This window comes from Lutra lutra, chromosome 1 (assembly GCF_902655055.1).
Source record: "Lutra lutra chromosome 1, mLutLut1.2, whole genome shotgun sequence".
In the NCBI taxonomy this organism is placed as follows: domain Eukaryota; kingdom Metazoa; phylum Chordata; class Mammalia; order Carnivora; family Mustelidae; genus Lutra; species Lutra lutra.
Window position 1 is genome coordinate 207,414,160 of NC_062278.1, and position 27,574 is coordinate 207,441,733.

Below are 27,574 nucleotides of genomic sequence, written 5' to 3' on the forward strand. Positions count from 1 at the left end.
TGTGGGGACTGAACTCAGAGGATGTCTATAAATAGCAGGACCGGGTGTTTGAGTACCTAGTTCTCCTTCCAAGCAAAACGAACAACCAGGTGAGATGCTCAAAATTCTGCTCGCAGAGAGGATTTACCTTCATCCCTGTCATCCAGGGATGTCCCAAAGAGAGATGCCACCATTTGTGGGTGGTACCTGCATGTCATGCAGAACCAGCTGTAAACCAGACATGAGTTTTTTTCTTCTTCATTCAATGGGTCCTAGGGAACTGCTCATGAGGTCATAGGTGTGTAGCTGGAGAGAGAAGGTAGTGTAGCAAGAATAAATAGGGGCCATGGGCATTTGAGCTAATTCCTCATATGACTTACTTTTGCCTTCAGGGACTGCCTGGGCCTCATCTCATATGTACCACAACCATTTAATGACTTGGTGAGTCAGACATAGGTAGAAGGACTGCTTCTATTGGCAAAGAAGACTCAGGAGGATTTAGGGATTCTATACCCTCAGCTTCCTTGAGATCTTCCTATATGTCCCCATTCCAGTTATCAGAATCTCAGGACATCCCAGCCAATGCCCTCACTTTAACAGAAGACACCTTGTAGTACTGTGGATTTAATTTACATTGTAATTCAAACACTTGCAGGTTGAGAGTTGTTTGGTGTTCAGAAATCTCAGGCTTGTGGCTGTAGGAAATAGAGTTTCTTTAAGGATAGATACAGAAGTTTTCAGGTCATTTATGCAGAGTTTGAGCTGGTAAACAGAAGCCCGGAGCTCATCCTTTTCTTTGCCCTCTTTCTCATTATATACTTTAGTTTGACTAAAATGTCCTAAGATATCAAATACATGATCTCTAAAAACTTCTCCTGTATACGTATCTGATTAAGAGTATACATTAGGGGGCGCCTGGGTGGCTCAGTGGGTTAAAGCCTCTGCCTTCAGCTCAGGTCGTGATCCCAGGGTCCTGGGATCAAGCCCTGCATCGGGCTCTCTGCTCAGCAGAGAGCCTGGTTCCCTTCCTCTTTCTCTGCCTGCCTTTCTGCCTACTTGTGATCTCTGTTTGTCAAATAAATAAATAAAATATCTTTTAAAAAAAATAAAAAGAGTATACATTAGTGGGGCACCTGGGTGGCTCAGTCGGTTAAGCCTCTCATTCTTGATTCTGGCTCAGGTCATGATCTCAGGGTGGTGAGACTGAGCCCTGCATCAGGCTCTGCACTGGGCGTGGAGGCTGCTTAAGATTCTCTTTTTCCCTCCTCTCCTCCCCCTCCCACTTAGCTACCATTTTCTTGTTCTTTGACTGTGGGCAATTGACTTTACATCTGGGCCCCTCTGCTGGCTCATGGGTAAAATCTGAATATTGATAATGTCTTCTTCAGAGTGTTGCTTGTGACAAGGTCAATACTTGCCAGAATGATAGTTGCTCCCTAAACAGATGTTTCTCTGTGTGTACCCTCCCACTGGAGAGGTGAGAGTCCCAATTACCTTAGACACCTTGCAGTTATGGAATCAGAGTTTCCAGAAGGATGTCTGAGGATCTCTATTTCCTTCTTGCTGGCTTGAGCTCCATGCTCCAGAAGACACCAAGGAATACAACTTAGGAGAAACTCTCTTTTTCCCACTCCAAGTTACAGATGCCTTCGTTACCTCATTTCTTTAGGTCAGCCATTCCAGCTTTTGGCTGATTATCAGCTCCTAAGATTCACCTGAAGAGTCATGTATATAGACCACTGCTTTAGACCGGCCAGTGCTTCCTAGGATGAACCAGGAGAGCTGTGGGTCACTCACCTCCATAGGGAGGAAAGGCAAGATGTCATCATGACTCGGTATTTGTTATTGCTGACTCAGCAAAAGGGGGACACCCCTGCATGTTATGCTGATAATGAAGACCTGTGGAGAAATTATAAAAGGAAGATTCTATTGATATGGCTTCTTGAGAGGCTAAAAATCTCTAGATCAAGCAAAAATAACATGCGTGTAAATGTCCATACTTGATTGTGTTTCTAAAAGGACACTTTAGAAGGGAACACAAGAAATTAATACAAGTGTTTGGGGCATGGGACAGATTGACAGTAAGATTTTTGCACTGCATACATTTGTGGTTTTTTTAAAGCTTTTTCACTATTCATTTGAAAATAATTTCAAACAGAAAAATTGGCAAGTGTAAGAACCATGCAAAGTGGCACTTCCAAACCCTTCTCACAGATTCACCTATTATTAACATTTTATCCCACAGGTGGTATCATGTGCATTCAGTCTGGACCTTCCTTTCTGAGTTATGTGAAAGGAAACTGTAGAACCTGTTACCCCTACATATTTCAGCATGCACTTCCAAAGAATGGGAACATCCTTGTACATAACCACATTGCACTGACCAACATCAGTAGGCTCTGTGTTAACCTAGCCCTTGTATCTAATCTACTTATGGGTGTCCCGGCTTAGTTGGTTGATGCGATCATGTTCTTCATAACACTTTTTCCTCTAGCACAGGATCTCCCGGTCTAGAGCCACATGCTGCATTCAGCTGTCGTGTCCTTTACCTCCTTTAATCAGGAACTTCCTCAGCCTTCTTCACCTTTCTTGACATTGACATTTTTGAACAATAGAGCTCCCTGCTTTTTTAACAGGACATTCCTCACTTGGATCTATCTGATGATTCACCATCTTCAGATTCAGGTCATGCATCCCTGTCTGGATACTACAGGAGCCATATTGTGTTCTCCTCTGGACATTGTATCTGGAGGCACTTGACATCCATCTGCCCTTCACTGGGATGTTAAATCTGATCATTGGGTCAAAGTGTTGTCCGATTTCTCTGCTATACAATTACTATTGCTGTCTTTGTAACTAATGAGTAGTCTGTGTGGAAACCATTCAGAACCGTGCAGATATCCTGTGCCTCATCAAAAATGCCCAATCCATTGGGGAAATTGGAAGGGGAGGTGAACCATAAGAGACTATGGACTCTGAAAAAAAACCTGAGGGTCTTGAAGGTACGGGGGGTGGGAGGTTGGGGGAACAAGGTGGTGGGTATTAGGGAGGGCACGTATTGCATGGAGCACTGGATGTGGTGCAAAAACAATGAATATTGTTACGCTGAAAATAAATTTTTAAAAAATGGGGAAAAAAAAGCCCAATCCTAGAATTAGCAACCATTGGAGGTTCTTCCCTGAATTAGCCTTCTTTCTGATGGCTATACAGTGATCTTCCAACCCCAACTCCACCTCCACAGTTACCTACTGACCTCTCCCATAAGCAGAGCCCTCCCCACTCACCTATTTACTTACCTACTTATTATTAATACAGAGGTGTGAATTCCTGTGTTTTTCAATATAGATCTTTGATTTTTTTTTAAGATTTTATTTATTTGACAGAGAGAGACACAGTTAGAAAGAGAATGCAAGCAGGGGGAGTGAGAGAGGGAGAAGCAGGCTTCCTGCTGAGCGGGGAGCCCAATACGGGGCTCAATCCCAGGACCCCGGGATCATGACCTGAGCCAAACTTAATGGTTAAGCCACTTAATGACTGAGCCACCCAGGCACCCCTGGATCTTTGATTTTGATCTGTGATCCACATTAACTCCTGTGACTCTATTACCTATTCAATGACAATAATAAGATAAATTTAATTTTTAAAAATAACTTTGAGGCACTATTGTGCAGTGACATACTGTGACCTTCATGGAGTCATGTCTTCCTATAACTCTTGAAGCTAAGACTATTTAATTTCCTCCCAAAGATCTAACTTTGCTTTGGACTCTGGCATAACTAGAGGGACCCCAAGCTCTCTAGCCTCAGTTTCAAATAAGATCATGCTAACCTCAAAATCCAGATTACAATGGCTCTGGCACACACTCCACTCCCCTGCCCCCCAGGTCTTCAGAACCATCCTCCCCACCCCCCAAAGCCAACTTCAGTTAATGATGAGGTTCCTGAAGTGGTCTCCTGTGTTGTCATCCACAAACTGTGGTGCTCATCCCTTCTAACCCTTCCGTGAGATCCTTGGCCTCTGTGGCTACTCAAGGTGGCCCTCTTCACTTCCATGACTGAAGATGTTCCCCATGAATGTACCACCTAGTGAGGCCAGGATGCACTTCCAAGGGCTCTTACAGCTTTAAGACCTTTGATGTACATACGCTTATGCCTGGTCTCATGTGTATGGTCTCAAACAGAATCATCTATCTTATACTTGGCCCAGTTAGATTATGGGAACCAGGGGATCTAGAGTCAGCAGTTCCTGTTACAGAATTTAATTCCTGCCAAGAGTCCCACTCTGATGCTGATGCCAAAGACCTCTGTTGATGCTGGTCTCTGCCCTGAATCCCACTTCCCCACAGATGGGTCCAGACCCAAACTGTGGTAACCAGGCCTCTGTCCACTTTGGGCTGTACCCAAGATTGGACTTCCCCTTCTGTCCGTCCAGTCTGCACAAGGCTGGAACTCAGTTCCACCTTCATCCAGCCTGAGCAGTATTTTAGAACTTTCTGTTTAAGGCAAAACCATGACTTCTTTTTCACACTAAAACCAAACATGAGGAATTGTGAACTCCTTAGTTTCAAATTGTGGCTTCATATTTAGGGAATAAACATTTGTTAAACACTTCCTATATGAGTCCTCTCTATAATTACCTACTTTGGCAAAGAGCAATCACACACACCCATAATTGGCCAATAAAGCTGTGGGAAAAAATGTCTAGCTAAAAATAATATATAGTTTGAATCAAAACAACATGATACTTCTCTACTCCTTTCAAAATGACTAAAACTTTTAAAGCTAGTAACATCCAATTTTGACCAGGTGCATGGAAATGGGGACATTTGTACACTATTGTGGAAATGTAAATAAATACCACCTCCATAGAGGGCAATCTGGCAATATGCACCAAAAATGTAAAATTCACATACATTTTCACATACACAAAATGTAAAATTCACATATGACCCAGAAATCCACCACTTCTGAAAAATCCATCCCATAGAAATATCAATATAGTGCATTAAAGGTATAGCTTCAGGGATGTTCCCTGTATCATTGGGATAATTTTAAAACTTGGAAGCAAACCAGGCGTCCATTGACAGGAAAGTAGGTAAAATATGGCACCACAATGTGGTGGAACCCTTTTCAATTGCTAGAATAAAATGGGCTTGGAAAGATGTTCGTGCCACTTTGCTTAAAGGAAAAAGGATATATCAGTGGGCATAATATGATCCCATTTTTGTAGAGAAAATCAATAAAACCAACGGTGGTTCTTTGAAAATTTTGATACAATCAATAAGTGTCTAGTCAAACTAAGAAAGAGAGGATTCAAATTACTATTATCAGAAACGAGGAGACATCACTACAAACTACATCAACATTAAAAAGTAATAGGGGAATATTACAAACAGTACTATGCTCAAAAATTTGATAACCTATGGACCAATTCCTTCAAATATACAACCTGTCAAAACTCACACAAGAAGAAACAGATAATGTGAATAGGCTTCTATCTACTAAGAAATTGAATCAACAATTAATAACTCTCCAACACAGAAATCACCAGACCACATGGCCTGTAGGTGAATTCTACCAAACATTTAAAGAAGAAATTACATCTATTCCCTATAATCTCTTTCAGAAGATAGAAGCAGAAGGAACACTTCCAAACTCATCCTGTGAGGCCAGCATTATCCTGATATAATTTATCACAAGAATTAAAAATGTATATATAAATGGGTCTTCATCAAAATTAAAGACTTTTGTGTATGAAAGGACACTCGCAACAAATTTAAAAAGTTCTCACAAAATGGGAAAAGTTATTTGCAAATCATATATCTGAGAAGACTCTAGTATCCAGAATATATAATGCTTACAATTTTATAATAAAAAGCCAAATAACCCAAACTTGAGAAAGGGGAAGTTTCTGCATGGATACTTCTCAAGGAAATACCCAAAGGACCAATAAGCATATGAAAAGATACTTAACATTGTTATCCATGAAAGATATGTACATCAAAATCATGGTGAGCTACCATTTCATACTCTGTAATTTAAAAAGGAAAGAAAGAGAAAAAATGAACAAGTGTTGGTGAAGAAAGGGGGAAACTGGGGCCCTCATGCACTGTTGGTGGGAAAGCAAAATGGTACAGCTCTGTGAAAAGCAATCTGGCAGTTCCCCCAGAAAGTTTAAACATAGAGTCACCATACACCCCTGCAATTCCACTCTTGGGTATGTAGGCAAGAGAATTGAAAATACATCTACACAAAAACTTGTCCATGAATGTTCAGGGCAGCATTATCCGTAATACCCCCAAAGTGGAAACAATCCAAATGTCCCTCAGCTGATGAATGGGTAAATGAAATGTGGTGTATCCATACAGTGGAATAGTATTCAACTGCAAAATGGGAGGAAGTAGTGATACATCCCAGAATATGGATGAGCCTTCAAAACATTATACTCCGTGAAAGAGGCCAGTCACCGAAGGTCACATAGTATTTCACCCAGATGAAAAGTCCAGAATAGGCAAAACCATAAGGACAGCAAGTAGATTAGTGGTTGCTGGGGGGATGGAGGGAAATGGGCTGACTGCTAACAAGTATGGGATTTTTCTTGGGGGGGCTGGAAATGTTCCTGAATTGAATAGCAAAGATGCTTGTAAATATTATGAATATGTTAAACACTACAGAATTCTACAATTTAAAGTAGTAAATTTTTTGTTCCATGAATGTTATCTCAATTTAAAATCATCATCATTGGGGGTCCTGGGTGGTTCAGTCAGTTAAGCATCTACTTTGGCTCAGGTCATGGTCCCAGGGTCCTGGGATCAAGCTCCATATCCGGTTCCCTGCTCATCGGAGAGCCTGCTTCTCTCTCTCCCTCTGCTGCTCCCCCTGCTTGTGTGCTCAAGCGCTCTCTCTCTCTCTCTGTCAAATAAATAAATAATAAAATAATAAAATAAAATCGTCATCGCCAACATCATACGTAACTGTATGTTAATAAATATAAATTTTACTAAAATACAGATGCAACTTTTTAAAAATTTATCCTTTAGGATTCCTTGCAACTCCAAAATTACCTGACCCTTTTCTCAGGGGGACCCAGGGGCCCAGATGACCCTTAAGTTGTGAACCACACCTGCCTTTGGAGATAGGTCAGATGATCAGCAATGGGGCCAGTTCTGACTGGATGGCTTGGGTGGGAGTCGGGAGGTTGAAGGTGGGTCAATCCGGGAAGCCAGGAAGAGGGAGAGATTAGTCAAGGCTCCCTGCCTCCCTCTTAGACTAGACGCAACCACAACCATCTTCCCTTTAACCTTCTGGGCAGGGCAGTGTTTCAGTTTCTTGGAGCACAATATGCAGCAGAGAAGTGCCATTTCTCCTTCAAGACGCATCTAAAGAGGTGTAGATCTAGGTGAGTTCCTTTACAAACATTTCTAACTTATGTTTTCCTCTGATGTTAATAGCAGGTACCAGGTGGGCATGAGAATCAACAGGAGAGCTAGTAAATATGCAGAGTCCTGACCCCTACTTCCAGAGCCTCTGAGGCCCTACGGTCTACGGATTTCCCTAAATCTGCATTGCTAAAAACCTGGTCCAAGCACTTTGAGTAGACCTATCATGTACATGTTTTTCTTTTCCCTCTGCTGAAGAAAGAAAGAATAGGGGGTTATCTGGTGCCTAGCCTTTAGGTCAGGCATTATTATCAGTGGTTGGATAATTTAGATCTGTGTTTCTCGATCCAGAAGCATATTGTGGACTGGAAGGCTAACTTTGATCTTTTGGGGTTGAGCAAGCAGAGACAGGGAGGGAGGACAGTGACAGGCAAAAGGGGACCGGGCTCCTAGAATATAACTCACAGTGGTTTGGGGTTTGGCACCATTTTCCCTTGTGCATCCCCAAGACCTCCCAACCCCAGACCAGAAGCGCCTATGATATTTTATGTATAGGAATGAATAACCACCAGAAGAGTGAAATTGCTTTTGTAGATGTCCAATATCCCTTTAATTTCTGATTTGCTCAGAGTTTACATCATGAATGGGTATGGGGTTCTGTCAAATACTTTTCTGCATTGATCAAAAAGTGTCATGTAGCTTTTGTCTTTATTCTGTCAATATGGTGACAAATTGCTTGATTTTTAAAAAGATTTTGTTTTTTTTTCGAAAGAGAGAGAGAACAAGTGAATTGAGGAGCAGAGGGATAAGCAGACTCTCTGCTGAGCAGGGACTCCGATGCAGGGTTCAATCTTAGAACCCTGAGAACATGACCTGACCCAAAAGCAGATGCTTAACCAACTGAGCCACCGAGGTGCCCCAAATTACTTGATTTTTCAAATGTTAAACCATTCTCATATTTCTGGAATAAACACCACTTTGTTGTTGATGTATAATCCTTTTAAAGTATATTGCTGGATTTGACACGCTAACACTTGTTTAAGGAATTTTTGTGTCTATATTGATGAGTGATTCTGGTTCTGTAGTTTCCTTTATTGTGATGTTTTTGTCTGGTTTTGGTATCAGGATGATGCTGGCCTCCTGAAATGATTTGAGAAGTGTTCTGTACTGTACCTCAGATTGTTTGAAAAAGATTGGTATTATTTCTTCCTTAGAAGTTTGACAGAATGCATGAGAAAAAATCATCTAGTTCCAGAGTTTTCTTTGTGAGAAAGTTTTTTTTATACTTAATTAAATTTCTCTAATAAAGGTAGGACTTCACAGATTTGCTGTATCACCTCTTGTCAGCTTTGGTAGGTTGAATTTTCAAAGAAATGTGTCCATTTTATTTAAGTTGCTGTATCTAATGTAAAATTGATCATAATATTTCTTTATTAGTCACTTAAATCTACAAGATCTGTAGCAATGCCCATTCTTCCATACCTGCTACCCAGAATTTGTGTCCTCTCTATGTTCTCAATCTAACTAGAGTTCTATTACGTTTTTAAAAACTTTTTCCAACAACTGGTTTTGGTTATGTACATTTCCTCTATTTGTATTCCCTATTTTTTATTTCTTCTTTTATCTGTATTTCCTTCCTTCTAATTCCTTTGGGTTTAATTTGCTCTTTTGTTCCCCTAGCTTCTGAGTCATTGATTTTAGATCACTAATTTTAGACCTTTCTTTTTTCCAATATAAGCATTTAAAGGTATACATTTCTGAGTATGCTTTGGTTGTGTGCCATGAATTTTGATATGTGTTATTTTCGTTATTATTTGGTTCCAAATATTTTACAATTTGCCTTTGATTTTTTTCCTTTGACTCAGATTCTTTAGAAATATGTTGTTTTACTTCCAAATTATTTTGGCTTTCCCAGATATCTTATTGTTATTTGTTTCCACTTCCTTTTGGGCCTTTCATATAGTGTCTTTCTCTTCTGAGATCTATCTTTCCATTCATTAAGGATATATTTTCCTTTAGTCCTTTAGTCCCTTGAGCACAGTGAAGAGAGTTGCATTTCCATGCTTATTTCATGAATTCCAACATCTGGGTCATCTCAGGGTCAGTTTCTTGATGGGGTTTTTTCCTTTTGAGGGTGGACCATGTTCTCCTATTTCTCCACATGCAGAGTGATGTATTGTAGCCTGATCATTACAGATGCTATGCTGTGCAGACCAGATTCTGTTTTATTCTTTTGAAAAGTAATCATTGTTTTATTTGTTGTTTGTTCTATCACCCAAATAAAGTGGCCAGTTCGGACTCTAAACTCTGCCTCCCATGAAGTAGGCAGTAGCTCAATTTCAGTTCACCGCCTCCGCATTCACAGGGGCATTCGTGGTTCAGAGGTCAGCCAAACATTTGGGCAGAGTAAACACACAGATCCTGGGGTTCTCACTATCTAACCCTTTCCTCTCTGCAATGTCACCTCATCCCCTCTCCAGTGGCTGTGATTGCCCTAAGCTCAGCCCTCTAGTTTTTCAAGACCCAAAAAATTGTGACTTTGCTACTGGAATTTTAGCTGCCCCTTATGACAGGCTCCTGCACAGAGGCCAAAACCAAAAAATGGGAATCCCACCTATGCCATTCAGTTGCTCTTGTTTTTCAAATGGCTGGTCCCTTCCAGTATTCACCATCTTTTGGTTGCTCAATAGTGCCCAGAGGAAGGTTTTGGGGTTTGGTTTTGGTTTCTTTCCCAGGGTTTATAGTTCTTATCTATGGAATGGTTGGTCAAATCTTAGCTTACTCAAATATTATTGAGAAATGAAACCCACTTATGTTATCTTTTCCATGGTAAATAATTCAGTACTTGGTAACCAGGCAAAGCAGGAACTAGAAAGTCCTCTTAAAAACCCATTCAAGCTGCATTATTCAGGACCACAGATCTGGAAAAAAACTAGATAAAGAGGGAGAAATGGAAGTTGAGTTGACTGGCCATTGGCTCCCTGTCATCCCAGACTAGCCCGAGGACTTCCTTTATTCTGGAGAGTTGAGGAGAAAATGTGAACTCCACTCAATGTAGAGAGCTGTGATTATCTTATCTTGGCGATGCAACACAAATCATCAGCCAAGGAAGCCAAACCAACTCTCTGTTGTTTTGTTCTGTGTTCATGAGATATGTTACAACACTGAGATTTTGTCAAGCTACTTGTTTTTAGTAAATTGCAATAAAAGAGGGACAAGATATCTTCTTTGTCAGGATAAGTCACTTAATTTTGAGAAATTTATAACCACGCAGCTGGGCTGATGATATTAAGAAGATGGGTCAGCTTACACTGGCCCTAGGTCAGGAGAAGATAAGAGCCAAGCAGCAGACTTTGGGGATCACCTGTATGATATGAGGGGTGCTTATAAGGCCCCATCCCAAAATATCTGCATTTCCAACTCATCACAATACAGGAAACCCCAGATATTTGTATGATTTCTAATTTCCTTCTAAACTATAAGCCTCTTATAGATAGAGACTATTTATTAGTTATGTTTCCACCCAAAAGCCCAGCATCTGTCACAGGGCCTGGCATATGTCAGAAGTCATCAAACATAATTGGATTGAATCAGATGAGCTCCTCTTTAAAATGTAGACTCCCACTTTCTAAATGTCAAAAAAAATATGAAAAGACATGGACAGAATTAAAAGCTAAGAAGCACAACAGGCTGACAATACTAAAAAGTGCTCTTAAAAAATCATAAGGAAGGGGTGCCTGGGTGGCTCAGTGGGTTAAAGCCTCTGCCTTCGGCTCAGGTCATGACCCCAGGTGTTGGGATCGAGCCCCACATCAGGCTCTCTGCTCTGCAGGGAGCCTGCTTCTTCCTCTCTCTCTCTGCCTGCCTCTGCCTACTTGTAATCTCTGTCTGTCAAATAAGTAAATAAAATATTTTAAAAATTTTTTAAAAATTCATAAGGAAAACATTATTAGTCCAAGCAGAAAAATGAACAAAATTCATAAATACTTTCAAAACAAGAAACATAAGTGGACAGTAAACATACAAAAGTTTATGTATTCCTCTTTGGGAATCAAAAGAATACAAAAGAAACCAACCATATGTAATATTTTCAACCATCTTCACTTTGGTGTTTGGAGACATGAATTGACTTACTACCTAAAATAGGACATGTCTGAGATGCCCCCTTTTATTCCTCCCGTCCCAAACTAGGTAAGTGAGAAACTCGGGCTACTTTTCCCTTTCTCCTCCTCCAAGTACAAGACAGGAGAGCTTAGGTTTGGCTCCCGGCTGGGCTCTCCTTCCTGCTTACTGGCTTTATACTGTTGAAAAGGTCACTTCACCAGTCGGAGCCTTGTTTCCTCTTCTATAAGGTGGGGTGGCTGTGCCTTATAGACAGTCGCAGGATAGAAGGAGCAGGTGAATAGCCTGTGCTAGTACAGTGCCTGGTACATAGTAGGTCATTAGATGGCTCTTACTTGATGCAGACAGCTCCTTCACCCAATCTCCTGTCTTCCTTCCCAAAGGCCCGCCATCTTCACTCACCTCTTTCTAACAGAATTCTGGCTTTTAAGTCACTCCCTCTCCTCTTCCTAGCCTTCAAGTCTCATAGTTTTCCAAACCTCACTAACTCAGAGGATTGAATCAGTGTGACTCAATACAGTTCTCTTAGCTACTCCCCTCCAACAGGGCACTTAGGTTATTGCCATTTGTTTGTCTCTATAGGATGTTCTGTAAAACCAAACTCCCGAGTGAGGCAGCCTTCTGCTCAGAGTTAATCTGTGTTAGCAAGTGTGTGAACCAGCCTGACGCCATCTTGGACAAATCTGCCATGATGACCGCTCTGTGACCTGGAGCCCTCTTGAGCACAGTCCCCCCACATACCACCACAACCACCATTCTTTCCTTTTGTCTAACCACTTGCATAATAAATTACCCTTAAGTATATGCTTGGAACATAAAGGCCTTGATCTATTCTGGAGATACAACAATGACAGACAAATATTCTCAAACATTTCCTCCCAGTCGTCACCCATTATGCACTCCCCAGCCTCTAGGGCTACAAAATCAGGTGTTACAGGTGGTCTCGGAGTGCAGAGATACACTCATCTTGCAGCAACCCAAGACACACCTCTGTCCATAAGCCCCTTTAATAAGCCATTTCTTGGCAAGCTGGACTTTACTGACTTTTTTCTTTGGCCTCATGGCTCCTTTGGCCTTTGGAGGTCACTCTGCTTATACTTCCCTTTCAGGGGACTCTGTGTTGGTGACGATTGGGTCTCCCAGAATCTCAGTGTTCATCGTAGTCTTGAGGTTATTTCACACCTGAGTTCACATGAGAGATGTTTCCTCCTTTCTTTTTAGACCTGTTTCAAGAGACAGCAAGTTTCCTGAACAATCCTGATATCAGAATTTCTGTACTTTATGGAAGAAAGGAAAGGTGGGAGCAGAGGAAGTAAAGAAGGGAGGGACAAAGGGAAGGAGGCCAGGAGGCAGAGTAAATGCTCACTAGATATTTGCTAAATAAATGAAGGAACAATTTGGGGGTCATTAGCTCTATTTTATAGATGACAACCTGAGGTTCAGAAAGGTTAGATAGCTTTCTCAGAAATATAGTAATGGGGCTCAAATTTGACCTCAGTTCTTTGAATCCAGTTCCATTGCTCTTCCTCATACACCTACGGGAAGAAGGGTCTAGCTTAGTGCTACTCAAATGCCAGTCTCCAAGGAGAAATGGGGTGTAGGACAGAATGCAAATGAATGCACTACTTCCTTCATCAGGAGAGCCTTGCTAAGAAAAAAAGCCTGCCAAACTAAACAGAATGCTTAGTGACTTCGTGTTCTGGCAAAGTTCCTAGTCACCTTACAGTTAAATGACCACAGGTAGCTGGACCATGGACCACACACTTTTTCTGTAATATGAGTCCTATGGATCCTAGCCTAACCACGTGGTCTGAAACTCTGCATCTCTGTCATTTCAGATGCTTTCTTTGTCTAGATGGAGCCCTCAGGCACCCCAGAGTCCACCACCCCTTTTGAATATGATCCTCAGAGCTTACTGTGTGAGAGCAAGACCTTTACCTTTGCCACCATCAGCACCACCATCCTGTACTTCCTGGTGTTCCTCCTCAGCCTGGTGGGCAACAGCCTGGTGTTGTGGGTCCTAGTGAAGTATGAGAGCCTGGAATCCCTCACCAATGTCTTCATCTTCAACCTGTGCCTCTCAGATCTGGCGTTCTCCTGCTTGTTGCCAGTGTGGATCATGGCGTACCACTGGGGCTGGCTGCTGGGGGACTTCCTCTGCAAGCTCCTCAGCATGATCTTCTCCATCAGCCTCTACAGCAGCATCTTCTTCCTGACCATCATGACTATCCACCGCTACCTGTCGGTGGTGAGGCCCCTCTCATCCCTGCGTGTCCACACCCTCCAGTGCCGTGTGCTGGTGACCATGGCTGTGTGGGCAACCAGCATCCTGTCCTCCATCCCCGATGCTATCTTCCACACAGTGCTTTCTTCACACTGTGTCTACTCAGAAAGGAAGGGGTTCCTAACCTCGGTCTACCAGCATAATGTCTTCTTCCTGCTCTCCATCGGGATTATCCTGTTCTGCTACGTGGAGATTCTCAAGACCCTGTTCCGCTCTCGGTCCAAACGGCGCCCTCGAACAGTCAGGCTTATATTCACCATCGTGACAGCCTACTTCCTTAGCTGGGTTCCCTACAACCTGGTCCTGTTTCTGCAGACACTGCTGAAACTTGAGGTCATCCAGAGCTGCGAGTTCAGCCAGCAAGTGGATTATGCCATACTCATCTGCCGCAACCTTGCCTTCTCCCACTGCTGCTTCAACCCAGTGCTCTACGTTTTTGTTGGGGTCAAGTTCCGCAGACATCTCAAAAGTCTGCTCCGGCACTTCCGGATCTGCGGGCAGCAGGCAGCCAGCATTCCTCATCACGCAGCAGGCTCCTTCAATTACGAGGGTGCCTCCTTCTATTGAAAGGGAGTTCGGTGGTGCCAATGGAGGTGGACAGAGCTGCTGGAGTGGGAGCAGGGAGAAGCAGGGCAGGAAAGGGCATCATGGAGGGCATGCTGGGGAATGCCATGGCCACCTTCCACAAGTAGGTCCTTCATGTCTCCTCTTCTGCAGATAGTGGCTCCCACCTGGAAACTGTATATTTCCATCCAGAAAAACATTTCTTGGATTCTGAGTTCATCATTCATTCCTTCAGACATTGCTTAGTCCAGAAGGCTCTGAAACTTGGAAGGATTCCCAGAAAGGATTCTCTCCAAGGCTTTCTGAGGGTCTGAGGCTCCATGTGTGTGCTAATTGTATAGATGCAGACTGATGGTAGATGGTCTGTCCCCCACTCACCTGGAGGGTTGTGCCAGCTGACTTCGGAGGGGTTGGCTCTGCACTCCTCAGTGACTGCTGGGTGAGATTGTTTCACTGGGCCAAGATAAGCACATCCTCAAATAAGCAAGTCAGAATGCAATCTGGATCCTGAAGACCCAACTAGACAAGAGATACATTCCATGTCATAGCTCTAGTGTCTGCCACATGAACTAGCACCTGGATATTCAGTCCATAAATAATCTTTTGTGGAAAGAATGAATGTAATAAGTGCCACCTTCTGCATGAAGCATTTGTTTGCAGGACATAAAGATAAGGAGATACCATCATGACCCTCTAGGTACCAATAGTCCAGCTCTGAAGGTCCAGAAAACTAAACATCCTCCTCGGCCAAAGCTACCAGGGTGAAGATTCCTACATCTCATCCTCTCTGGATGGATATCAAGCTGATACTTCAGATTCATCAGTTTCCACCTCAAATGTTCTCCATCTGCTTGGCTGATGGCACCAGCTTCCCCCAGCCACCGATACTCCAAACCCGCATCATCTCTGAGTCCTACATTTCCCTTCCCTCCACTCCCACAGCCAAGTCCTGTTGCCTCTGCCTTCCCCATGTCCCCCAGAGCTGTTTCTGTCCATGTTCATTGAATGCCCGTGGTTCCATCCCCAAATGACCTCACTTCCTCAGCATCTTCCCACTCCTCACCTCTTTCCCCACAAAGTGTCCTCTGAATGGACACCAGGGTGCTTCAGAACCCTTCGTGGATCCTCACACTATGCAAATAAAGCCCAAACACCTGAGCAAGTCTTTCAGGGCCCCTGCAATCTGGTGCCAATGAACTTTTCCATTGTTATTCCACCTTCTACCATCCCCCCCATGCAGCTCAGGTTCCAACCACAGAAAAACCACACCCTTCCCCCAGTCTCCTCTGGGCCCCCACCATGTGGTCACCAGGGTCTGGAACACCTGTCCTTCTACTCTACTACCTACAAGCCCCAGCTGAAAGGCCAACTCCTCAGGAAGACCTTCCCTATCTGAAAATCAGAAGAGCACTCTCTGGTGTGCTGTGGCACTCTGTTTGTCCCCTCTGAAATAATATTTGTCACTCTCCACCATGTGTCATAGTTACACTTGTGCATGTCTTATCTTCCTGCCCCATTGGAATGCAGAGTGCCTGAGGTCTTGCACCCTGCCAAGGGCCCTGGTGTTCTAGCACGATGTATTGAGTGGGAGCAAAGAATGACAGCTGTCATTATTTTTCTAATGTATGCCTTTGGGGGACCAATGCCTAGGGAACACAGTTGTGCTTTCTTACCCCAGGCTGCTGGAGTGACAGTAACCCTTATTCCCTAATCTATGCTCTCAGAGCACCATGTTTATCCCTCTCTTTGGCAACGTCTATACTTGACCTTGCTTTTTAGTTAGTGGTACACATGCCTGCCTCTCACACTGTCCCATAGCATCACATCTCAGGACACAGATAAAACCCATCTTCAAAATTTTCCCATACAGGGACGCCTGGGTGGCTCAGTGGGTTAAGCTGCTGCTGTTAAGCTTCGGCTCAGGTCATGATCCCAGGGTCCTGGGATCGAGTCCCGCATCGGGCTCCTTGCTCAGCAGGGAGCCTGCCTCTCTCTCCTCCTCTGCCTGCCTCTCTGCCTGTTTGTGTGCTTTCTCTCTCTCTCTTTCTGACAAATAAATAAATAAAATCTTTAAAAAAAATTTTTTTTTCCCATACCACACAGATCCGGTTCCAACCTGATTTAGCTCTGGAGTGGGGCCTCTGGAAAAGCTCCCTAGGTGATTCTGACCTGCACCCCAGTTGGGTATGGTTGGCTGTTAAGTCCTTGAAAATGAGAATTCCGGAGTCTTTCCACAGTCCCTTGGGCAGGACTTTGCACACAGCAGTCACTCAGTCTATGCCTTTTGAATAAAGTAGCTACTATTACAGTCTTTGGCTGGCACATAGAGAGCACATAAAGCATTCACCCCTTCAGCTCCAACTACGGTTTCAATGATGCATTTGCAATTGGGTGGCCACCCTTAGAGGCATTTTATCTGGCTGGGGAAGACTGGAGGTGTAGTTTTAAAAATTAGGCCGGTAACGCCTGCTGGAGAGGACTGGGTGGTGCGCCAGTGAAGGACAAAGCTCTCATGGTCTTGCCAACTAATAGGTGGGGACATCACTCAGCACAGATAGAAGAAACAGCAAAAGGAAGGAGACAATGAGTAGTTGTGGGCTCAGAGCTAAGCAAATGGACTTCTGGTTAGGATAATCATTCAGTGCCCCTTTCAAACCTAATATTCTTAAAATTTTGTTCAACTTTTATTCAGAAGGCAGGCTGAGTCCAGGGAGGGGAAAGGCAGAGGACTCCAGCTCCAAAACCAAAGCTGCATGTTCTCAACACCTCTCTTCCTAGAAGGCAGGTTTCAGGGTCTTGCCTTACTACAGAGCATGCCTTTTGAGAGGTTCGCTTCTTCATCTCCTCACCCCATCCCATTCCTTCCCAGCAAAAGCTGCTCTGCTAAGTATTTCCTTCAACACATTCAGCCACACCCCTGAGAGCCTGTCACTAAATACAATTGTGTCTATCTCCTTACATTTCTAGTGATTTTTTGTCATCCCCAAGAGTAGAAAGTGGAGCCTCTTCTCTTAATGTAGTTCCTTGGGAATCCAAGAGCAGAGGCGCAGAGAAGCACAGATGTGAATGGGAAGACAGAGGGGCATCCTATCAGAGAGGAAACCGTGAGCAAGACTGCCGAAAAGTACAGCCAGAGAGCTACACATGGGTGGCCACTCTCTACATACCTTGACCACACCCTCGTTGGCCACAACCTCCTGCTTTCCCCCTCTCTCCACCCACAGAACCACGGTTCGACCTCAGCTAGACTCTTGTGGGCCTGTCTCTCTCCCTGTAGTCAATCAAAGTGCCCTGGATACTGGGCTGCAGATCTCCTGCCACTCCTGGCACATAAAACATCCACAGTGGTACCTAGAAAAGATGTCTTCATGGCATTTCTACCTCCCTGCTCTCTCAGACAAAATCAGGAAGGGAGGAGGAACCTTGCTGGTCTTTGAATGGGAACTTTAAGCCCAGGGCAGCCCCAGACCTCAGATGACCCTAGCCAGAGTGGAAGTTCCTCAAGGGCACAAGCCTCCTGCTGCAGCTCTAGAACCTCCCTTGGTGCCCCACAGGGTTTGTGGTTGGTTGAATAAGTGGATTGGAGACCATCTTTTTGGCTTTTTCCTACTTCTGTTTTTTTTTTTTTTTCTTTCCATACTTGCTTATATTACATCTTCTGGTCAACCCCAGGTACCACCAATAACTTCCCACAAACTTTTCCCTAGAGTCCATCAGCCCAGACATTGCCTGGTTTGCTGACCTCCTGACACCTTTCATTTGTGGAACCTACCTGGGACAGGACAAGGAGGCCCACGAGTCTGGGAAAGCTCAGCAGAAGAGACCACAAAGCAGACTATCTGAGAAGGCTCTCAGGATCTGAGCCCTGGACCCAAACCCCAAATCTAAGCTCCTTTACTGACTCACTGTGACCTTGGGCGTCTCAGACCCTCAGCGTCCTTCTCTGTAAAACTGTATAAATGCCAACAACACAAAGGCAGACTACCCACACAATGGAGGTGCACATGAGGTCATATGTGTAAAAGTACTTGCTTTGCCAATGATTCAGCTCCAAATAGGAATTACTATTGTAATCATCTCATAAAGACAGAAAGCATCATTGTATCATATGCACAAATAAAAGATTTACACGGACGCACCTCTGGCTGTGTTCCCCTAATTTCTACCCAAGGTCATTATATAAGACTCCTAAAAATTCTCTGCTTATTGGGGATCTGGGTTAGGATTTAGGGTGCAGGAAGGAATACAGGAGGAGGACTGGAGATAAAGTGTGGAACAAATCTTGTATGGCTCTGGATGGTGGGAAATTGGTTCTTTTAGGCCTTAGGCAAAATTGTTCAGGAGGCCAAGTATATCTTGAGTGCTCCATGGCTCATCTCTCCCCTGGCCTGGCACCTAAGTTCGCTATCTTCAAGTCCAAGGGTTTTTTTCCTATTTTATGACCCATTGTGTCAGAACAAGGACTTTTCAGAGATCAGCTTTCCAATCAGAAGGAATGATACACTTCCTGCTGGGAATTTCGGGTATCCTGAAAACTTGGTGGAAGATGTTTTGCAGGTTTGGGGGAAGTTTGGGAAGGGGGTAAGGCTTATCCTGAATTCCACTCTCTACCTTGGGGCCAGCCCAGATTTTAGGTCCAAGGTGCCTATAACCCCCTCTCCCACACACGCATCCCCTCCACAAAAGAAAGTGTGGCCAGAAGGACTGAAGGACAATGGCAGTTCAGTTCCTTGACTTTCACTGTATCAGAAAATCAGACTTGAGCATCACTCATGGTTAGAGAAAGGACATGGGCAGTGGATGGGCACTGGATAGTTGCAAGGATTAGAGATGGGGCCAGGGGTGAGAATGGAGAGGGTCTGCAGACTCCAGAATGTTCCTTGCCACATATGGAGGCCCACTCTGTGTGAAGGCAGCACAAGCCCATGTTTGTGGCAGGGGGCGGGTATAAGACCACAAAGACAAATTAGCCCTATTCTCAAGTTGGCCAGCCTCTGGTCATTTGGCCTATTTGGGGAAAGATTTCCATAGTATTACTCTAAGCCCAGGGAATTGCTGGCCCTCTTTCCAGATGACTTGGATGAACCTTCTGGACTCAGAGAAAATTATAAGGCTCAATTGTCCGTGCAATTGGGAATGTCCACCTTAAACATGTCACCTTAAAAGTGTCATTAAAACTATTTCAAAGCACTTTACAACGAACTATGAGAGTTTGGAGAAGTACCCACCTGTATCTTTCTCCTCACTTTGGTTACAATTGGTTCGACAATCTGCCTCTGATTTTTTCCAATAGTGAGGATAAAATGAGTTTAAAAAAAAACAACACGGGACATTACTAATTTCTCAAACCATCTTCTGTTTACTTAAAAATTAGAGGAAACCCACAAATATTGGTCTCTATAGGAAATCACACTCACTTTTCTGCCTGGATCTTTAGCAAACCACTTCCCCTCCTTATTTATTCAACATAACTGGAGAGATTTAAACTCAGTTATCTCTAAGATCCCTTCCTATGATTAAAAAAACGAAGTGTTTGGGTGTATAATTTCATAAGTTGCATTTCCATAGGGTTCTTTAGGGTATACAAACCTTCAGCTTCCAGCACGTATGGGTTGAACTGTGTCTTCCTCTTACTCCCCACAAAATTCTAATGTTTAAGTCCTAATTCTCAGTGCCTCTGAATATGACCTTCTCTGCAAGGGCAGTTACTACATATGTAATGAATAAAGTGAGGCCATATAGGTGAGGGCAGGTCCATAACCCCTTAAGACTGGTGTTCCTATAAAAATGAAAATTTGGACACAGACCCAGACAAAGGGAGAACGCTGTGTGAAGACTGGAGTTATACTATCAGAAGTCAAGAACACCAGAGATCAGCAGCAAACACTAGAAGACAGGAGAAACATGGAACAGGTGCTCCCTCGCAGCCTCAGAAGGAGTCAATCCTACAGACACCCTGATCGTAGACTTCTGGCCTGGAGACCTGTTTAAGCCACCTAGTCTCTGGGACTTTCTGATGGCAGCATGAGCAGGCTAATACAGGGCAATGATCTCTGTGGGTGTGCAGAGAATTCTCGTGCATCTCAGAGCCCCTTGTGAGGTTTCAGTGACTACCCTGCCCACACAAAATATTGCATCTGACCGATGATGCCCACCAGAGACTGGAAACAGATTTTTACTGAGATCTGTTTGGTGCCAGACATTCTTACATCTCACAAACACCTTGTAAGGTTTTTGGTTCCCACTTAGACCAAGGAGGGTATCAGGGCTCAGAGAGGTCACACTCTAACATTCATAGCCCCAGTCACATGGGGTCAGTGCCTGAGGCAAGGGGTCAGAGCCCCGAGGATGTAGGGTCACAACTGTAATCCAGTGGGGTCACAGCCCCTGGCACAGGGGTCACCACTCAGAGGACAAAGGGTCATGGAACTGAGCATGAGTTGTCACAGCCCCGAGGAGCTCACAACCCTGATCAAGTGGGGACAATGGACAATGGACTCAAGCACGTGGGGTCACAACCCCAGGAACATGGGGTCAAGTCCTCTGGCATGTGGGGTCATGACCTCTTCACTAGGTCCACAGCTCTGAACATGTGGGGTTATAGCCCCAATCATGTGGGGTCACAATTCTGAGGATGTGAGGTCATAGTCCTGAGAAAGTGGTATTAAAATCTGACATTAAAATTTCTCCCATCCATAGTATGTCATAAAACCCTTCAGACTGTGGTCGGAACAATGACTTTCCATTTGCCATCCTCCCCCTCATTCATCTTCCTTTCATAGTTTTTTAACAGGAAGAATGGAAATCACTTTCCTGCCACCCCCACAAATCCGCTAGCCCATCCATCTAATCGCTGACTTATCTATACCTAGTTAATTTATAAAAGAGCACTAATGACATGCCATACCCTAACCTTAAGTAAGAAATCTATTTGCTTTCCTAAGTTATCCCACCTAGGCAATGCTGGGGCTATAGCAGCTGACTGGACACCACTAGCTAAGTCCTGGGAGATATAAGGTTATTTCTAGCTGAATGGTAGGAACAAGGGCAGCTAGAGTTAAGGAAGGACAAGAGACCGGGCTTCAGTCACAGGCTGAAGTACCCCGGGTCCTGTCGCTCTTCTGTCTTGTGTCCACTGCAGACGTCATGAATGAAGAAGGTGTTTTGTTATCTTGAGCCCAGCCTCAAAATGACTCGCAACTTACAAATAGAAAATAGAACGTATAAATAGAAATCGGACCGAGAGTGAGGGAGAAATCAGGGGTGGTAGTTTATTCATAAACACTTACTTTTTGAGCACTGAATTCCAGTAGGTCCCGGTGTTAGGAAGTGAGGGGATCAAAAGATGCGAAGCCCAGTAATACATGACTGTTTTCCATTTAGCCTGCCCAAGGTATCAAAAATATTATCGTTTCAACATGTAATCTGCATAAAAGTAGTAACACGCTAGTTCGCATTATGTTTTTCATACTAAGTCTTTGGAAGTCAGGTGTATTTTGCACTTACAGCCCATGTACGATTCAACACGTACTAGCTGCGTTTTAAGTTCTCAAAAGCTACACGGGCACAACGCTGCTTTCAAGGTGCCACATAGATGACCTGCGGACACATGAGCCCGCGGGAACTGCAAGCCTTAAGCTAGAGCCGGTGGCACCGTGCTCCCAGAGGGAGATGCAAACCTCAGCCCCGCGGAGCAAACCCGGAATCGCAGTCCGCCCGGTTCTGTAGGGTCCGACGGGACTTGTAGGCATCGGCCCTGCAGAGCATGACGGGAGTTGTAGTCCGCGCCCGCCTGCGGCGGCTCTGCGTATCATGGCGGGCCACGGCACGCTACCGCACTCTTCCGCTGGGCCCCAGAAAGTTTCGCTTCTGCCCAGCAGTGGACCCACGAGCGCGTAAGTGCCGCGGGGGGCCGGCCGGACCTTGGGGGAGCCTGGGCCGGTGTCGGCCCCGGAGCTGAGAACTTCCCTCCGTACGCGGCTTCTCACCTGTTGCCCTCACTGTCCCCGCCCATCCCGGGTCTCCCTGAGCCCCCGCCCGAGCCCTTGCCCTTGCCCAGCTGGCCTGGGAGACACCTCGGGCGGGCGCTGAAACTAACCCTGGAACCCAGGCTGCCTCTGGTGGTCAGTTAGAAAGACAGACTCCCCAAACACCAGTTCCAGGACCTCCGATGGCCGAGGGGCCGCCAAGGAGCCCACCATACGGGAGTCTCAGAACAAGCTTTGGATCCTTTACTTACAGGAGGACAGGTCCCGGAGTTTCTGCTTGCATTGTCTGGGAGGCTGCTGACCTTAAAAAGCGAAGTTCCTGGCTTCGCTGGGCCGGGACAGCCCAGACCATCTCACTTCGCCCTTCCAACCATAAGGGGACAGTTTGTTCATCCCTTGGCCCATTCTCTTTACCTTGTGTCCAGGTGCAGGATCTCGAGAGAGCCTCCAGTGATCTTTCCTGAAAACACCTGTGGATTTGGGATTGCGGTGTGGCTGCATGGGACTTGGGCTAAATAAGAGCCTATTCAGAGCCTAGGGTCGGGGTTGTTGTAGGGGGAGGGCTGGGTTTTATTTTTGTGTAAGGAAATGCGGTGGTTGACACATTAACCACGTGGCTCCCTGTTACTGCACATGTATCCGCTGATGCCCCTTTTCATTCTTCACAGCTCCCACTGGTTGTCCCCTCTAGGAAAAAATAGAGCACTTAAAGAAACTGCTTGCGTTGGCCACAGGCTCTGTCTCTCTGCTTGTCTTACCGCAGCAGTTTCCTTTCCCATAGAGAAATGGGTCAGGGGCTCTTTGAGGGCAGAGGATCAGGCTGTAATCTTCTCACTGCCCTCCTGCCCCTGCAAGCCCTGTGGTCTCTGTAGCAAGCTTTACTCTCCTGCCATCTGCCTAATGCGGCTTCCCCTGTGCGTTGGTGCTCAGAAAACGCCGTCTCACTGAGGTTTAATGCTGTCTGTGGCTCACACCTTCCCAAGTGGGCCCATGTTGAGTGGTCCCCACTCGACCCTCCCTTCTGTGACAGCTACTGTTGATCGGTTACTGAATTCCTTGCCCATTCGTGGGCCATCACTGTGATCACTCTGGAAATCACGGTTGATTGTCTCAGTGAAGGGACATGGCCCCTTCCGTGATTACAAGGATCTGAAATGGTTCTTGCTTTAGGAAACACGTTTTCTGCTCCTGTTAATAGTGTTCATCTTTGTGTAGTGCTCCATTTAGCTTTTAAATTGTTTTCAGTATTTTATTAGGAAAACATAATCATGGCAAGAGTTGTGTAGTGAACATATGCCCACCTGTTAGAATCCACAAGTCGTATTTATTTGACTTTGATTATTTTTGTAGTTGCTTTGGAGTCTGTCCTCTAGTTGCTCCTTGGCTGGTCTTTGCTTCTTGTGGCTGCTTTGAGGGTGGGCAGGATGACCCCCACAGATGTTTGTGATGAGAGCAGTCCCCCCGAACAGATAGGATCAGAGCCGCTGGTGACATTGACCCGTATCAGTCACCGAGGCTGTGGGCTGCCCCCCCCAGAACACATAGTAGGCACCCGAGGAATGGCAGTCCCTCTCTTCCTTTAGGGGAGAGGTTTGGCTGTGGATAACCTGTACTTTCTGGTGAATCCAAGGACAACTTTGGTGACTCAAGACTGGAAGGTCTTTAAACACTAGGCAGAGGAAGCATGTAGCCTAGCTGTGGTCTCGCGGTGAAAACCACTGATGGGAGCTCAGAGTTTGGGGCCACGTTCCCTGGAGCAGCCCCAGCACGCACGGCAGGTCAGGTGCGTTGATTGGTGCCTTGTAACAAGCCAGACGCCGCCTGTGAGCAGAGAGGAGTGGAGTTTGGCCTTGTCCGCATCTGCTCATCTCCTGCACGACGTCACTGTGTTGCCCCAAGGATGAACAATATTCCCCCTTTGTGATCTCGGTGCCAGATTTTTGGAGGTTTTGTTTGTTTGTCTTTGTTTTTAAAGCTTTTGATTGGTATAAGAACCTGTGGTTGAAAAGTAAATAAATCAGTAGGGTGGATATGGAAATGTCTCCATGGGCCTGGATTTAGCCTTTAGCTGCTTCTGGACATACTGTTTGTCACTGGACTGCCCCATAACACGAGCTTCAGCCCCAGAGCACATGGGCTCATGGCTTTTAGGAGAGGAGGATGGTGGAGCCGTGCTCAGTGGGTCAGGAGGTGTTTTCCCCTCTTCCACATGTTGCTGCCAGTCCTCCCGATGGCTTGTGTGACCACCAGTGGTCCTCCCTATTCACAAAGGGCTTTGTGGCATTTGAAAGACACCAAGTGCCTGCTTCTAGTTTGGCCCGATCCTATTGGCAGGGATGAGGACGTGTACATCAGCGTGGTTCTGAGGAGACCCTGTGGTCTGGTTCTGGGGCCCCGGGGCAGGTCTGTCTTGCCACCTCAGGAGCCTGGGGTGCTGCGTCTTTGGCCCGGGGCAAGAAACCGAGTTAGGGGAGCCTGTGGAATCCAGAAGAAAAATGTGAGGTGAAAAGGCAATCCAAACAAGCCATTAGCATGCAGGGGGTTAGGCCAAGAGGAACATCCCTTGTGGGAGGTCCAGGGTGGGCTGGACAGCTGAACTAGAGTGGTGGTTTCACACGGAGCCAGAAGGATTTCCTCAAGCTGAACCTGTATAGCCCCGTGGGCTGCTTCCAGGGTGCCTGGAGCCTCGGTCAAGAGCAGGGAGGGGGCACTTAGGAGCCTCCGCCAAAGTTAGCCACTGGGAATGTCTGCTTCTCTCGTTCCCCGCCTCTTCCTTAAGGAAAATAAAGGGTAATCTCCCCACACTGCACACGGGGGAAAACCAAAACCAAAAAACAGGGGAAAAAAGAAACCCCACCCAAGATAGGACAATGTCAAATAACTTCCCCAAGATAGACAGATTTCCTTAAATTGCCTGATAAGAGTTTGGTGAACTGTATACAGCCCCATCTCACCCAGTCCTGGCACGATCCTTATCACATTACCGATTGCTTGCTGCTTGCGAGGGAATGGACATTTCACGTGACTAGTCTGATTCTAAAATCCGAGTAGGGTGCAAATAGTCAAGCCTCGGCTCCAGCTGGTGAAAGAGAGGACAGTTTTCTTGCCCATTACCAAACTCCAGCTGCAGAGCCATCCCGGGTCTGGCTTGGGCTTTCTGTCTGCCGGCATAGCCCCAACCCTGCTCTGTCTGTACCCAGATGCTGCTCTTGTCACCCAAGGGCACAGTGGAGCTCAGACCCATCAATACCCACCCCCACCCTCACCCCCGACCCTGGGACAGTTCCTGGCGGATGGTTCCAGATCCAAAGGCCCAGTGATGCAGAGAGGGAAGGGCTTTTTCGAGGGTTGGGTGAGTGGGGGGAGGTGGCCAGGGGTTATCCTTGTCCGGATAGGGTGAAGGAGGCTTCTGGGTAAGGCTGCCTCAGGTCGGAGCTGAGGGACACACTTTCTCCCATAGACACACTTAATCTATCCAGTCCCTAACTTACATTATTCCATTCCTTCTTGGGATAATAATTCCGTACTATTTCCACAGTAATGACAGTAGACTATGTAATTACAACCTGATTTTTTAAAATGTGTTATTTTAGTGAACATAAAAGTAATTTATGTCCAGGAACAGAAAATGGAAAAATCAGAGAAATTGAATATTTTGAAAATTTACCCATGTTTCCTACCATAGAAGGATGGTTAGCACTATTTACCTGTTGGTACATTTCTGTGCCTAAAATTTAGTTTGGTTTGTTGGAGCAAGAGTCTCTGTTTTGGTTTTGTGTGACTGATTCATTCATTCATCAAAGAATTTATCATGGGCTCACCGTGGGTCCAAGCTGTGCTGGGTGCTGGGGGAACTGGTGAGTAGCAGTGGCGCTTACAGGTGGGAAGAACAGGTTAAACAAGAAATTACCATACTGGCAAATGGCCACAAACGTGGCAGAAAGGCAGTGGGGCTTAGAATCATGAGCAGAGTAGAATCTGGTGCCTTCTGTGCTCGCTTTCTTTTCATCAAAGCCCTTCTCGGGCATCAAGTGATCTCTTAGTCGCCTGTCAGCTTAGTAGGGCAGATGCTGTCTGTTCTTCCCTCTGGAGCTTGGGTTTCTTCAAGGCCACGGCCCACCGGCCTTGCTCACTCAAGGCTGTAGCCCCAGCCCCTGACTCCGGCCTGCCACTTCCTAGCAAATCCTTCTTACCCGGCTGGCAGTCTCTTAACACATATGGGTAGCATGTGCCATTAAGGCCATGGTTAGTGGCCAAAGCATATTCTGTCAGGGATTTAGTTTGTGATCCGTCACTGGCTGGACTGACCCCCCTTGATGCTCGGGTCAGGAGAGTCTCCCAAGCATATGGGTTTGGAGCCTGTAATTTTCTCCATCCGGGTGGGCTTTGTGCTGCGTGGGGGCAGGAAGAAATAGGTGCTCCAGCTGACTTCCCAGGTGTTCGCGCACCTGTTCTGGAGACTACCCGGAGTTCCACACAGCCCCTCGCCACCTCCTGGATAGTTTCTCTGGGCCTTCCAGTGGCAAGACCCCACGTATGGATGTGTGGCTCCTTCCAGAGGAGCTGTTCCCGCTTCCTAAAAAAAGGCAGCTTCCCCCAGGCTCCCAGAGGCAACACCTCCCATCCACAGGTCTCTCGACCCTGCCTTCGTGGGCCGGTGGACTGGACCTGGAGCCAGTTCTCTGTGTTCCAGAGGCAGTGACCAAGAAGCCTAGAATCATTGGTGAGAGGGCAAGAGCCAAGAAGAGAAGGTTCAAGAAAAGATGGCAGAGGCTCAAGTCTCCCCTCCCTTTATGAAAGGAGATCGCAAGCAAGGAGTGTGTGGGAAAAAGGACCCAGGCATGCAGTTGGTCAACACTTTAATTAGATCTGAGGGGTTGGGTCACCTCCCGAGCCTCTGTTCACCTGTGCTGAGATGTCTGCCTCTGAGCTGGCCTCTTACAGACTCCTGAGCACTCTCCTGGGTATCATCTGGAGGCTCGGCTGAGGGCAGCCTGCCCAGCGACCGCTCCAGGGCTGAGCCAGCAGAACCGCCGGGCCTTGGAGCTGCAGGTACCAGCCAAGGGCACCCCGCGCCCTGGAGAGGGCAACTGTATAGATGCTGTGAACCAGGCAAAGGCAAGAGACTCTTCCAGAAAGGCTTTCTGCCCTGGGCTGATCGGAACTGTCCTTGTTCGCATTCTTTCTTGGTCTGGGTGGAAGTCACTGGTCTGCTTCCCCTTGTCTGGGACTGGGGGAGGAGCTTGATTGTATGGCATT

At 45.8% G+C, this 27,574-nt stretch overlaps 2 protein-coding genes and 1 long non-coding RNA gene across 5 annotated transcripts in view; 2 read left to right on the forward strand and 1 right to left on the reverse strand.

Moving 5' to 3' along the window:
• Positions 1 to 1,286: 1,286 nt before the first annotated feature.
• Positions 1,287 to 22,860, reverse strand: LOC125081327 (uncharacterized). The gene is made up of 3 exons (XR_007121639.1): positions 22,730 to 22,860; positions 21,617 to 21,711; positions 1,287 to 1,878 (listed from the first exon to the last, which is right to left on the reverse strand). It is a non-coding gene; the product is annotated as an uncharacterized LOC125081327 (long non-coding RNA).
• On the forward strand, positions 7,260 to 16,209 carry XCR1 (X-C motif chemokine receptor 1). The gene is made up of 2 exons (XM_047695859.1): positions 7,260 to 7,377; positions 13,318 to 16,209. The coding sequence occupies exon 2, from the start codon at positions 13,335 to 13,337 to the stop codon at positions 14,328 to 14,330; it is 996 nt and encodes a 331-aa protein (XP_047551815.1). The 5' UTR covers positions 7,260 to 7,377; positions 13,318 to 13,334; the 3' UTR covers positions 14,331 to 16,209.
• FYCO1 (FYVE and coiled-coil domain autophagy adaptor 1) overlaps positions 22,098 to 27,574 on the forward strand; it is a 73,381-nt gene continuing 67,904 nt past the window's right edge. For 2 of the 3 annotated variants that reach the window (XM_047695823.1, XM_047695845.1), the window contains exon 1: positions 22,098 to 22,222. The gene's annotated coding sequence lies outside the window, so the exon portion shown is untranslated. Of the gene's footprint in view, positions 22,223 to 27,263; positions 27,368 to 27,574 lie in introns of those variants that run through there. The other variant, XM_047695840.1, reaches the window with a different exon arrangement.

What these genes read in the sequence shown, in the direction of transcription:
- XCR1 (XM_047695859.1), top strand. Translation starts at nt 13,335, where the DNA reads ATGGAGCCCTCAGGCACCCCAGAGTCCACCACCCCTTTTGAATATGAT.